The 13,976-nt window shown below is 40.1% G+C and overlaps 1 protein-coding gene across 1 annotated transcript; it reads left to right on the plus strand.

Annotated features, from left to right (window-relative positions):
* Positions 1-12,101: 12,101 nt before the first annotated feature.
* On the plus strand, positions 12,102-12,716 carry LOC147889872 (uncharacterized). The gene has a single exon (XM_087391331.1). It carries the CDS (start codon positions 12,102-12,104, stop codon positions 12,714-12,716), a length of 615 nt encoding a protein of 204 aa, XP_087247457.1.
* Positions 12,717-13,976: the final 1,260 nt, after the last annotated feature.

Raw genomic sequence — 13,976 nt, forward strand, 5'->3', positions numbered from 1 at the left:
TATCCTCAAGACGTTGCCACATCTCCCACGCAGTAGGTTCATCCCTGATGCCTACAACCAGTGAATCAACAACTGTAAGCATAATGGTCGACCTGGCCAAGCCGTCCATCTTCTCCCACTGCTCATCAGTAACGTTGGAGGGCTTAACACCCTTCTCCTTTATAGGCTTGTACTGGTCCTTCTGCATCAACACATTGTAGCATTGTGTCCTCCATATGTCGTAGTTTTTAGCTCCTTCGAGCTTCTTTATCTGGAACAAGGACGACACGTAGCTGTCGGAACTCATGGTAAAGAAAGTAGAGTTTGACTCCCTGTAGTCGTGCAATTAAGCACTAGTCACTCCAAGAAAAATTCTCCCGCAGCGGAAGTACGATCAAGAGTGAACTTGGTACTGTTTCAGTGGCATAAAACCAACTGAAAGTCTTTCTCCCACTTGCTGCAGAAACAGTACAGCAAACTGTTCCTGTGTTTTTCGCTGGCGAAAGTGCGGTACGGCTGCGTCAAATCGCTCCAGAAAAATCCCAGAACTGATATAATAGAAAACAGCAGTATTTTTGATTTTGTTGATAGCCAAACCTGATGTAGAGTGCTCCCACTTGACAAATTGCCGGTCAGGCTACAAAAGCCCCAAATTTGACTAAAGTCAAAACTTGGTCAAAATCGACCAAATCTGTACCAAATGTGATTGTACTTTCAGCAACAAGCTAAAGCATTTGTCACAAGCATAATAGCATCAAAAGCCCCTTGAATTGGCAGCACATTCCGTGCATTGACACAGTAAATGGCATCAACTGCTACTGCTCACACAAGGCGTTTGACTGCAAATCCATTGAGTTGCATCCAACAAAGCATACACTGCAAGTATCAAGTACAGATTTGTCCAATGCATACTCTCAGTGCCACCACTGTGTACAATCACTGGCCAAGTGATGAGACCTGTCTCAACACTGTTTGCGGCATAATGCCTCAGTGTGAGTGTAAGCCCTGCCCCAAGTAGAACACCTTGGCTCAAATGCCAGTGGCGAAAAACAATGTTTTTCCCGTGAAAACAGATAAACAGAAAAGAAATGTGCCTCGATCTGTGGTACCCTGACTGTTGGTTGTACGTGAAAGTCAAGTACAGCAGTGCTGTACCAGATTTCGAGAGAAAAGGGGGGGAACTGGAGCTCGACAGCGCCCAGCTGGAGCTCGACGGCGCCTTCGCCTATGCCTCTTGCTGCTTCTGCAGCTTAGCTCGCCCGCGCCCGTGCCTAGCAGCCGCGCCTTGCAGCCCTTGCCTGCACCCTACAGCCCTGGCCTGCGCCGTTGCAGCCGCGCCTTGCAGCCCTTGCAGCCGCGCCCTGCGCCCTTGCAGCCGCCGTTGCAGCCGCGCCTTCGCGATCCGTCCGTACGGTTGTACGGACGTCGTACGGCCGTACGGATCGGTCCGTACGGAAGGGGTAGGCTAGGGAGAGGAGGGAGTGGAAGAGGAGGGAGAGAGAGCTCGTTGGCTCTGATACCAGTTGAGAGATTGAGAGAGAGAGAGATTTGGAGTAGGGAGTGAAGGAGACACACTCACCGTAGTCACACACCAGTGGGTGGGGATAAAACAATAAGTGGTACCTCCCCAAGTACACACACTAGTATATATCTATGGATAAGACTAGGGCCACTAAGTACCTAAGTACAATGTGTACTTAGTGTACTTAGTAGTACTAGACGAAAACTGTTACAAGGGTGGCCAGTGCCTTTACCCCAACAGGTAAAGGTTCATTGTCAAAGTGTATGGACTCCCTCTATATATAAATGTAGTAGGCGTATGAGTTTGAAAAAGAGGAGAAAAAAAGTAGAACGAGATGCCTCAGAAGCACTTTTGAAAAATGTATAACCATGTTGTAATCATCTAGCCTCATCTCTTATTATTGTTTGGAATCTCTCTCATGACTTTTCTTCTTCTTTAGCATCTCTTGTTGCCTATTGAGTATATCACACTTCATGAGGGAGAGAGAGATCACAGCTTTGTGCTTGCATATATTGTGGTGCATAGGTGTAAAAGAGAACTCTTGTATCATTTGATCCCCAAATGATGTTTCACTTTACGGTTGGTTTTGGCATTGAAGACGTGTTTTTTCCTTTCTTCTCCATCTTGCTCTTCATTTAAAGGCCTCGAAGGCTTCCTACAAATGTATGCTTCATGATTATCTTTTCTCTTAGATCCTTTTTGGTGGAGATGTTGAATAAGGCTATGGAGCTTTCTCAAAAAGTAATTTGACTTCTATATATGTCTCTATTTGCCAAAATAGACTTGTAGATTGGGTCTATTCTAAGAACTTAACGACTAAACATGTTGATGTTTTGCTCCAAGATACAAAAGCTACGGCTAGATCTCTAATTTTTGCTATACAAGAAGGAGGATACCTCCTAAAAATCAAATTGACTTCCATAAATGGTGCTTTCTATCAATTAGTTTTGCATTATCTTATAGACCAAGTCTATTCCAAGAGTTATAAGTGCAAAGTTTATTCTAAGAGTTATAGACCAAGTCTATTCCCAAGAGTTATAAGTGCAAACGTGATCATGTTTTCTTACATAACATAGTCCATCTCCTCATCCTAGCTTAGGGAAGTCTCAACCACCTCCCCTTTTCCTTTCTAGCTCCATTTAGCCATCATGACCATAGGCTCCTCTTCTTCATTAACAACCAACTCATGCCTTAGAAAAGACACTACCACCTATCCTTTATTGGCATTTTCTTGCTCTTCTTTTGTACTAAAACATAGTTGCTATGCTGGCTAATCCATGAGCATTGCGCCAATGGATCCGTCTAGCTACTGGAAGAAGATCCTCTCGCGCACGCTAGATGTTTCGCGTTCAAGATGTGTGCAAAACAAAGCTAAAAAGTTGCTCTCTCCGCCTACTCCGAGCCAAATCTGCCTCCCACTCAACTATATAGTGCAAGCCATCGGCCTCCCTACGTGCCTCTTATGCCTTTCTGCATGCTTGTTTGTTGTCAATTGGTGCCTCCTAACAGGCCTCTTCTTACCACTTGTTAGCCTCTCGACGAGAGTCCTATTACCTCTTCCAACTCTCTCGGAGACAAATGAGGCCCTAAAACATATCTTGGGTTTGTTTGGGCTATGTGGCCGTCATTTGGTGGGGGTCTGTTTGGCATGAATTTCCATCATCATCCACATCATTGCCTCAATCGAGCCCATGAGGAATGTAGGTGGCAATGGTGCAAGTCTAGTGGACTCCTCTGATCCTATCTTGACATTATCACAAGGGCCAGTCGTCATGCCTCAATATTCTTTCCAAATTTTTGATGCAAAACCATCGTGTTGTGCAACTTGGTCATCTCAAATTTACCCGCCACGAACATTCAAGCAATGGTTTTTCAAGTTGACTCTCTTGTATCAGCTATTCTTACTTCACAGAACCATTAATTTCTTGATATATGTCCATGGTTCAGAGATGTTAATCTTGACAATGCTCGAGTTTTTTTTTGGGTCATATCATGAAGCTATTTTCATGTATTTTCTTTTATTTCCACAAAATATAAAAACATGCTAAGTTTTTTTGTTTGGGTGTCTTGGAGTGCCCACTGGAGCTTGATCCTTGTTGACTTGGAAGAGGCACAGGCGTACTTGGCAAATTCAGTCGTCGGTTACCATGGAAATGTGTTACTGTAAGTGCAAGAGATGATTTGATATGTATCACTGCAATATATTGACTCCATCACATACTTGCGTGCAGCTCTGTTAGGAAATTGATTTCCAGCTATGAGGCAGTTAGCCAAGATAGCTACTTGTTAGATCATACTGCTTTCCAGAGAGTGAGCGTTTCTACACAACCTGATGGCCGTTGCGTCTATTTGAATGCAATGTTGCTACTAGGTAGCATTTTTGAACCATCCTCAGAGGAAGTAAGCATCCACATTTCTTGCTTTATACGCATATTCCACTATATTCATTTCGTGATGTGCTTATGTTTTATTCAATTGTCATGCAGTATCCATCATTGGCAGATTACACAGACTTAGATCTTCATACATTTAGAGAAAATTCCATAGAGGAGATTATTCATCGTGCTTCTGCAACGCCAGCATTTGGCCCTATTGATTTTGTCCCTCCTAATCCATGAGGGCCGCAAGGAATCCTGGATCTTTGTCTTCTGAAGTCCAGTCGACTCCTTATTTAGGCCCAAAACCTTGGGAGCAGACGAATGAGCACATGTTCCCTCGGCATCCACCTGAGCAGACGTTCCCTGAGCATACTCCTCAGATGTCCCATGAGTAGACGCTATAGATACTGCCCATACATTTTTTTGTATATATGCTCACTTCTTGCATTGGATTGCAATGAACATGGTGATTTAATTTAGCACTTTTTTAAGAGTTCAATACGTTGAATCTTTTGTTAAATATGGCACTGGGTTCAATACGTTGATTCTTTTGTTAAATCTAGCACTTCCTCAAGTCTTTTTTGGAGGAAATAAGAATTTAGTACAATGTTTCTTTCATTTGTTGCAATCCATTTAGTTAATAAGGTGTTGTTGAGCCCATACAGCCCAAATGAACATTCTTTCTTGAATACGTGGGTTATACTATGACACATCTTATAAAAGAACACCCTAAGAATAGATAATACAAATTGCAATAGCATATTGCTCTCAATAAAGAGGTTTATCACAAATTAATTACACTTTATTGCTGGAATAGGATAATCCTAAATGACATCTCGTCAAGATTCTAGTGCCTCCAAAATATGTGGTGCTTGAATGTCTTTGCAAATGATTTGCTGCTCTCTTCTTCTACTCAAAAAGTTGAAAAATTGAATGTTAGTAAATTTGTCTTTGTACTCAAACTTCTGGGTAGACAACATTGGAAACCAACCTTTCTACCATCAAGCTTAAAGATAAAGTCTTGTGGAGGGTTTGGAACTGCTACTCTATTTCGTTTCTAATGAATTCCAAGGTCCAATTCTGTTCTACTTCCAATGTCAACGATGGGTGTCCTTGTCGAATAATTGCTATATCAATCAATGGTGAGTGGCTACCATCTCTCGTGTCCTGGTCCATACTTTCCCCATTACCATTCATCCATCGCCACCTCCGGTAGGTAAAGGACATGCAGAGGTGCTACCTGTCAATAAAGTATCTGATTCCCAAAAAATGTAAGGATACTTGACAACACAATAGTGCAACTTCTTATAATTAACGCAACTTGAAGAAATCTCAATGAAATGTAATGTCTAAGGTGTTCAATTGACATTCAATCAGACCATCTCCGTTTGATGTTTTGATTGTCTACCCTTTGTCAAACAAGCAACTTATTCAATCTTCATCTATATCTTTGCACATAAAAGTTATTCTTGATCTTCTTAGTTGCGGGTAGTCACAAAACAAATCAACAAAGCACGCAAATGGTAGAAACCAACTTAAATGGGCCATATTATTCTTCAAACGGCCCTCTTTTGAGTCCAAATTTTTCCTAATGACTCATATGTATTATGAAGATAGAAATGCATTCAGCTTGAAATTCAATAGCATGTAGTTGGTGCAATCCAACTTACCTTTTTCAAACAGTGGTTGATATCCTCACTATGATACCATGTGAAAAATTCATAGGCGTGGATTTGCAAGCTATTCCTTTGTGTCAACAGGTGATTCAAGAGGCTATTCAAACCACCCGAGACAATAAGGTCTTCACAAAACACGACTTTAAAGAAAAAATGTGGAGGAAAACAAACTGATTATTGTTGCAAACCAGATCTTGCAGCTAATGGTTGTTGCCTTCTAGCTGTGTGCTCCAATAAGACAGCATTGATGGTGATCTTAAAAAAGACAGGAAGACAAAAGGCTATATGTTTGAGAACAAGAATAGATAAGATATGTGGATGATAATGAAGTTTTTGTTTTTTTGTGTGTTATTTATGTTATTAAGGTGCGAAACAACATCCCATACAGGGCAACCAAGACCCAAATGGGTACCTTGAGATGCCCATGGGGCTTGAACTTAGGACCGAAATAAACTCACCCACACAACCTAACCACTTGTTAATCACACTGTTGGTGATGATAATGAAGTTGCCTAAGGAGGTTTATACAAATTAGCTAGAGGATAGTCACAAGTAGGCCAACCACCCACGACTATGGACTCAACCAACCATGTTAGCCAACCGATACTATAAGAGACTAAACATTAGACCATAGGTTTTGGTGCAACTTCCAAGCCCATCCTCTCATCTAGGCACCCAAACAAGCCCCGTAATAGAAAGCACTGTATCTTGGGATACTCGACGTCACCAATCCCTAGATTTACAAGCTTAAAATCTAGGATTAGAGATCCCTAATAACTTGCAAGGAAAACAAGTATACACACCAAGATTGTGAAGGCTACTTTAAAAAATATGGATACATAAGAGAATTGCCAAGTATGTATTATGAACTCTACAAGTTTTGAGAGAGCTAGCCATGCTATTGGCATGGAAGAGCAAGATGCAAAATCCATTTGCCAATACAAGTTGGATACTTTGAAATATTATCCTAATGAATATCACCCAAAGTGGGGCTTTCGAGTGAACAAAACCTGAGCAGGGGACTTCCGAGTGAACAGAGCCCAAGCGAGAGTTGCTGAGGAAGTTTGCCAAATCAGGAGTTTCCAAGAAGGTTTGGAAAAGCAAGGATTTCCAAGGAAATTTTCTAGAATTGGGGGGGAGGGGGGGATGTGCAGTACTCTATAAATTCATACTGTAATATAGAACCCAAGCCCGTCCCTCCTCACATCATTCTTTCATAATCCTAGATAGCACACAACTAGAGAGCATGGTGAAGCGGAGAGGTGAGAACTCAAGAATCCTACAAGCTACAAAGCATCCACACTCAGAATCACACAAGGGTTGAGCAATAAAAGGCATAGGTGGACATGAAAATTTCATGAAGAAGGGCCTCCAACAGAACATCAACAGCATTCCACTTGGCATCTCATGCCATATATATTGAATGGAAGCTATCAGGGACAAGAAAATCCAAAAAAAACTGATGAAGTCCAAACACTGTGCTCAGTCTGCTACAAGCTGCACATACCAAGTTCCACTTGCAATTCAAACAAAAAAGCTAGGAACTTGCAGATAAACAACCTCAAAGGGGGTATTCTTCATTGAGGCCTTTTGTACCATCGATGGTATCCTTCACCAAAGGTAGGAACTCCTCCCAAAGGGTTTGATGCTCCTGAAAATAACACTGCAACATAGTGATCATAGTTTTATTCATGCTCTCTACCTAACCATTTGACATTGGGTATGTAATGTCAAATTGAATTGTGCCTACAAACTTAGGATCTTTGTCTGAGACAATCCTATTCAAGAGTCCATGCAAACCAAATACCTGCTAGACAAAATAAGCTAGATACTCCACGAGCATCTATATCTTACAACGAATAACATGAGTCTACTTGCTCAATCACTGGACCACAACAATAAGAATAGAGTCATTATGGAACCTTAGGCTCTTTCAACAATCTAACCATGAAGTCCATAGAAATATCCTTCCATGGCAACTCTGGAACTAGAAGTGTGTGAAGCTACTGACTAGGTGCTGGACTTATGACATAATTGAAACATACTAATGCACCTTTCCAGCCCTCGCCTTATGTCCTAAAGCACAAACATCATGTGCTTCATTCAAAAGCATGTGATCAAAATCTTCACCTTTGATGATGCAAAGTCAATCCTCTGAAGCAATGTAGTGCATACACTTGCTCCATAGTTCCTTCAAGTCTAGGTTGTCAATATACACAGAGGAGTCACTATGGCAAGTCTCCATGGTATACACAAGATGCAGCCCATAACTTCATCTGTAGGCTACCACATTCTCCATAGTGTCTTGTAATGATTATAACTTTCATTCCACAAATTTTAACCCTAATGAACTATTTTGTAACTAGAAGATAGTCATGGGATTGTTTGACTCTAGAAGTGCTCAATGTTATGAATGAAAAGCTATTAGGAGTAAAAGGGCAATCAAGTGATCATATTTATGGTGTGAATTTTGAAGTGGGATAAAAGCAAGTGTGGGATAGGCGTGTATCTTAAATTTCAATTACCTATTATGATACAAGACTATACTAAGGATCTAGATTTTCTTATTATGAGCTAGATAGAGTAGACTTAATATTAGGTAAAGAGTGGTTCTATGCTACAAAACAAGATATCCATGTGAATTCGAAGGGTCACTTAAATCGTGTAAATTCAATAGAGCTTCATTATATGATTTCATGTTTTGATTATGAAGTGTACTAATGTGTTTTTGATCCCCTTTCTTCTAGTGATTTTTTTCTTGCCTTCGATACAGTTACATTCATGGGGGAAAAGGGTGCGTACTCAACTACCACATGGAGGAGAATAAAGAAAGTGAATCGAGTCTTGGAAGATATGCTTCAAGCATACATTTCCAAGGGACATGTTGATTGGGAGATATATATCCCTATGGTCGAAATTGTGGATAAGAGTGCTACGCATACGACTACCAAATACAAACCATGATGTTTTCAAAATTGTGGATAACAGTGCTATGCATACGGCTACCAAATACAAACCATGATGTTTTTGTATAGATATAAACCCAAATCACATGTGACATTAGGATTCATGGTTATGTGGCTAAAGATTTCTTGCTCAATATGCACAAGATGCTTGCGCCTTAGGAAGACTATCAAGAGTGCTCAAATAGGGCAATATCCTATGCTAATAGACAGCATTCACCAAAGGTTTTCTCCAAGATAATGCTTGTATATTTGAGAGTACCCAAGAGTTTTAAGACTTTGGAGACGAGGAAGTAACCAAAACTTTCCCCTAAGTACTGTCAACCTTACAAAATCATGAGAAAGATTGGTGATGTTTCTTACAAACTTGAATTTCCTCCCCAAGTGAAAGCTCACGTAATTTTTTTATGTGACTAGGATTGAGGAGAAACTAGGGAACAAGGATAACCTTTTGCCACCTCAGCCACTTGTTGATGTTGATGTTGAGGACTTGTCCTTCATTCCACTTCCAAGTTGATTTTAGGGAACAAAAGCTTGGAAACAAGTGGATTCTAAGTAAACATAAGTGGAAAGACAAGGCCGAGAAGAACACAACATGGGGGTCACTGACTAGTTTGAAGTATCATTTTTCTAATTTCATTTTTGAGGACATAAATGTATGATGAGGGGAAGTGCATTATGTACTTGACACCAACCATAGCTTGAGATTATAAGATCAGAGGTCTAGACAACTCTATATGTCAAGGGTTTATTATTACTTATGAGTTGGATTGTCAATGGCCCCTTAAGGTTGGTTTTAGTAGTATCGGACACAAGGTTACTAGCATGATTTATGTGGACGGACCCCTTGATGATTCACCCTTGAAACAACCAAATCAATAACCTTTTCCAGATGTTGCATTAGAATATAAATCATAGAAGTCCATATAAAAGTTATTGTATCTAATCACCTTGTGGCAATTTACAATTGATTAGATCCATTTGCCTTCTCTTGTGATCAGTGTTAAACATGGTTGAATCAAACTATAGACATTACTACTAACCGCAACAAAAACCCTACTCTTGGCTCCTCTTATTAATTTAGATAATCTTTTATTGATGTGTCAAAGTCAAATAGGGATAAGGTTATACTATTACCTATTTGGTATGGGTGGCAAGACTAGTCTAAGAACAAATAATGGAATCAATTTGTCTCCAACTCAATATGTCAATTCCTACACCCAAAAAGGATGAGTTCAAGGTTTGCACTAAAGTTGGCAACATGTGCTTTAGTTTGTCAATCGGATCAAGCAGTTGGACCAACAATTACATAAACCGCTTGTGCACATAATTATTGCGATAAACTTATAATGAGAGTAAAGGGCACTTATGGTTGGACAACTTTAAAATATCTCCTGCCAAAATATATCCCATCAAACATCTATGGTATACCTTCAATTATTTCAACAATGTCTCTGATATTTCTCAAGGTGCAAAGCCTATATGAGGTCACACTCATCAACTATGAAGAGGAATCATTTTCTTAACTCTCAAGAACTTACAGCCTGCCCATGTGGAGGGTGATCCATGAGTGGGATCTTTGACCACCTACCTGCAGGCTGCAACCCTATTGAAGTTCCCTTTTAGCTTGAAGCCAACAACCAAAAACTACCACAGATTCATCATTATACCTTCCCTCATAGGAAAACCTAGATTCAGATAGTCCATGTTGAGCCCTGTTTTAGCAGCTCTTACCCCTTCTTTCTCACGCCTTCTTAACAAAAAAACTTCATATTAGTCAGAGGTCTATGCAAATCACTTTGGTTTCATTTTCTATTGCAACAATGAAGCAAATGAGAAAGGGAACTCCAATGGGATTGAGACCCCATCTAGTGTGAAGTACTCTGCCTCTCTCTCTCCCTCTCTCTCTCTTTCTCTCTCTCTCTCCCTCTCTCTCTCTCTTTCTCTCCTATTAAGCTGCATGCCTAAGGTTTACACCCTTGCATTGGAGTCCTTTAATATGAGAGACCCTAAGTTCAAGTTCCACTTTCTCAACTCGCACACACACACAACACTCCAATGGTGCAATCTCATGGATCATCATTTATTGGTTGGTTCTGCGGCACTCTAAAATTGCATTATCATCTCTCTCTCTCTCTCTCTAGATTCATACAACGACTAGTCTATCTATAAACACATATGTCACATGCTATGAGGGTAAATCTTGGTCAGTTCCGAGTCTCATTACAGACTCTGAGGATAGAGAGAGGGAGATATGAGGGCATACCATGGGAGTAGAGGATTTGCCAAATGTGTACCATTGGGGAGGTGGAGACAGAGAAGCACTATATATGCAAATTCCTAATGTATTGTGAGATTTGAGGCCACTATTACTATCTATTCTAGGAGGGCCCACTCTCTAGGGTCATGGACTATAAGGACCAACACTACCTGGGCTTGTTTCTCATAAAGATGTGTCAACACAGAGATAGACTCAGGGCCTAGAGACCAAGATGGGACACCTTGCTCAGAGCCATTACATGGTATTTTCCTTTAATATCCACTGAGGAGACTATATGCTAAGCCCATGAGCATTAGCCCCATAACCCGCCAACGTCTCAAGCCAAAAGAGCTCTATGGAAACATGAGAAAACATATCTTGTTATGATTAACAAGCTTGAAGTTGAACTAGAGATACAAGCACAAAAACAACCATCTTTAGATCCGCCGTTCCTAGCCAATTATGTTGATTGTTTTATGGAAGATTTACCTCTAGGACTTCCACCATCTAGACCTGAAGATCATAAGATTGATCTAACTAGGCAAGCAGTGCACTACCATATAAAGTACCATATAGGCAACCACCTTCACAACAACAAGAAATTCAAAGCCAAATTGAAGACCTTTTAGTAAGAGGATTGATCCGACTTAGCAATTCACCGTTTGGTGCACCTGTTCTTCTTGTCAAGAAGAAAAATGGTACTTTTTGAATGTGTATTGATTATCGTGCTTTAAATAAAATCACAGTGAAAAATTGATACCCTATTCCTAGAGTCGATGATCTTCTTGACAAGTTGAAAGGAGCCACCATCTTTAGTAAGATTATTTGAAGTCAGGGTTTACTCATGCCATTACCAATCCCTGATGGTCCTTGGGAAGAAATCTCTATGGATTTCATTAATGGATTCCGTATGAGTAGCTCAGGTTACGATATGATTTGGACAATCATTGACTGGTTTAGCAAATAAGCCTATTTTATACCTTGTAAAAAGACTTTGACCGCTGCACAAGATGCTCATATGTTTATCAAACATATTTTTGTACATCATGGACTTCCCAAAGTGATTGTCTCTGATAGGGATAGCAAGTTTTGTAGTACTTTTTGGGTTGCCCTCTTTTACAATCTTGGTACCAAATTAGATTTCTCTACCGCTTTCCATCCTGAATTAAATGGTCAAACTGAGGTTAAAGAAAATACTATTTGTGATATGTTACGATGTTATGTTTCTATCCAACCGGACAAGTGGGATAAATACTTAATATTTTACAATTTGCCTACAATAATACTAGACACACAGCCACCGGTAAATCACCGTTCCAAATTATGTATGGTAAAAGCATTCCTATACCCTTAACTCGTCTTCGACATCGCGTCAATGCTGCCGATCATTTTACTGAAGATTTCTCTAACATTTTAACTACGGTTCATAAGAATATTGAACATGCTCAAGCAATCTACACTGCACGAGCAAATAAAGGAATAAAATGCGTTGTATTTGCTCGTGGTGATCTTGTTATGTTATGTATTGAGAAATGTCGTCTTAAGAGTATAGAAACCAATCCTGCTGTCAAACTTGCTGATAAATCTTATGAACCTTTTAAGATCCTAGCACGCATCAATGATAATGCTTATCGATTGGAATTACCACCTCATTGGCACATTCACAATTCCTTCCATGTGCACCTTCTTCGCTCTTTTCATGGTGACCCTCCTACTCAGCCTATTCTTGAAGAAGCCTCTTTACTTCAAGGAGAAAGTGAATTGTTACGTCCCGATCGTATCATTGATAAAAAACTCACTCACACCCAACATGACAATTCTTATCCTATTTATCTTATTGCCTTTCGAAATCACCCAGTTGAGGACGCTAAATGGATGCTAGCCGGATATTTTCACCAGTATGCTGATCTCTTGAATTCATTTTTAGCCCACACTTGAGGACAATTTCCTTGTGATTATTGATTGCATAATTCATTTGGCGAATTATTTATTTGATTGTTACTAATGTGCGACTGATGGTTTGAGCACAGGTGATGAGATTCATGATAAGGATCATTGAAGTGTCACATAGATTTTGTGCAATATCCGTGTGCCAGATTTTGTAATACTTTATATCATATGCCGTGGGCAATAATTAGTAGTAGAAGGCTTAAGCCTAAGGCTATTTGTGCATCCCTTATTTTTGGACAAGGGATATTTTGTACACACTATTTTTGGCTCTATATGCTTTTTGGAAATCAATAAACATTCTAGGTGAGGGAGTGTGAGCCGCTCACCTAGAGGGGGCAGATTGCACCACACCTGGATTGCTCTTTCACTCTTGTGCTTGCTTCTTCTTGCTTTGGTTACTTTGTGGATTGGGCTAATCAGTTCTTGTATTAGATATACAAATGCTGGCGTCTGATGCATCTTTTTCCTTGACATACGTATGATCCACATGCAAATATTGGCATTCTACCTTCCTGATAGCACATACGGCATTCAATCCACTTGATAATTTGCAAGTACATCAAAACCAGTTATTTGAAAACCTGTACAGCTTTTGGTGATGATCAAATATATGGTGGGACATACAGATGTCCTTGCCTGATGTGTATTTTTCCTTGACATGCATCCTCTGGATTGGGACATTCTGTCTTCCTAGAAGTACCTATTGCATCCGATGCACCTAAGACTTTGTAGGGACATCAAAACAACATATTTTAAGACCCAAGCACAATTTGGTGCCGATCTAATGGTAGGATATACGGATGTTGGCATTTGATCTGTAATTTTCCTTGACATACTTATGATCCACATGTGAATATGGGCATTTTGTCTTCCCGGTGGTACATACACCATCCGATCCACTTGAGAATTTGCAAGAACATCAAAACCAATTATTTTAAAACATGTGAAAATTCTGGTACCATTCGATGGTGGGACATATAGATGTCCTTGTCTGATGTGTATTTCTCCTTGACATACATATGATCCACATCTAGATTGGGACATTCTGCCTTCCTGGTAGCATGTATGACATCTGATGCACTTGAGACTTTGTAAAGAAACATAAATAACTTATTTTAAGACCTATGCATAGTTTGGTGTTGATCCAAGGGTAGGATATAAAGATGATGTATTTTTCCTTACATACGTACGATCCACATGCGAATATGGGCATTCTTCCTTCCCGGTGGCACATACGGCATTCGATCC

This window comes from Dipteris shenzhenensis, chromosome 20 (assembly GCF_047967505.1).
Source record: "Dipteris shenzhenensis isolate YYH24624 ecotype China chromosome 20, Dip_SZ_1.0, whole genome shotgun sequence".
Lineage (NCBI taxonomy): Eukaryota > Viridiplantae > Streptophyta > Polypodiopsida > Gleicheniales > Dipteridaceae > Dipteris > Dipteris shenzhenensis.

Bases quoted from the DNA above. Each gene is read 5' to 3' on its own strand.
- LOC147889872 (XM_087391331.1), top strand. From the start codon at position 12,102: ATGTATGGTAAAAGCATTCCTATACCCTTAACTCGTCTTCGACATCGC.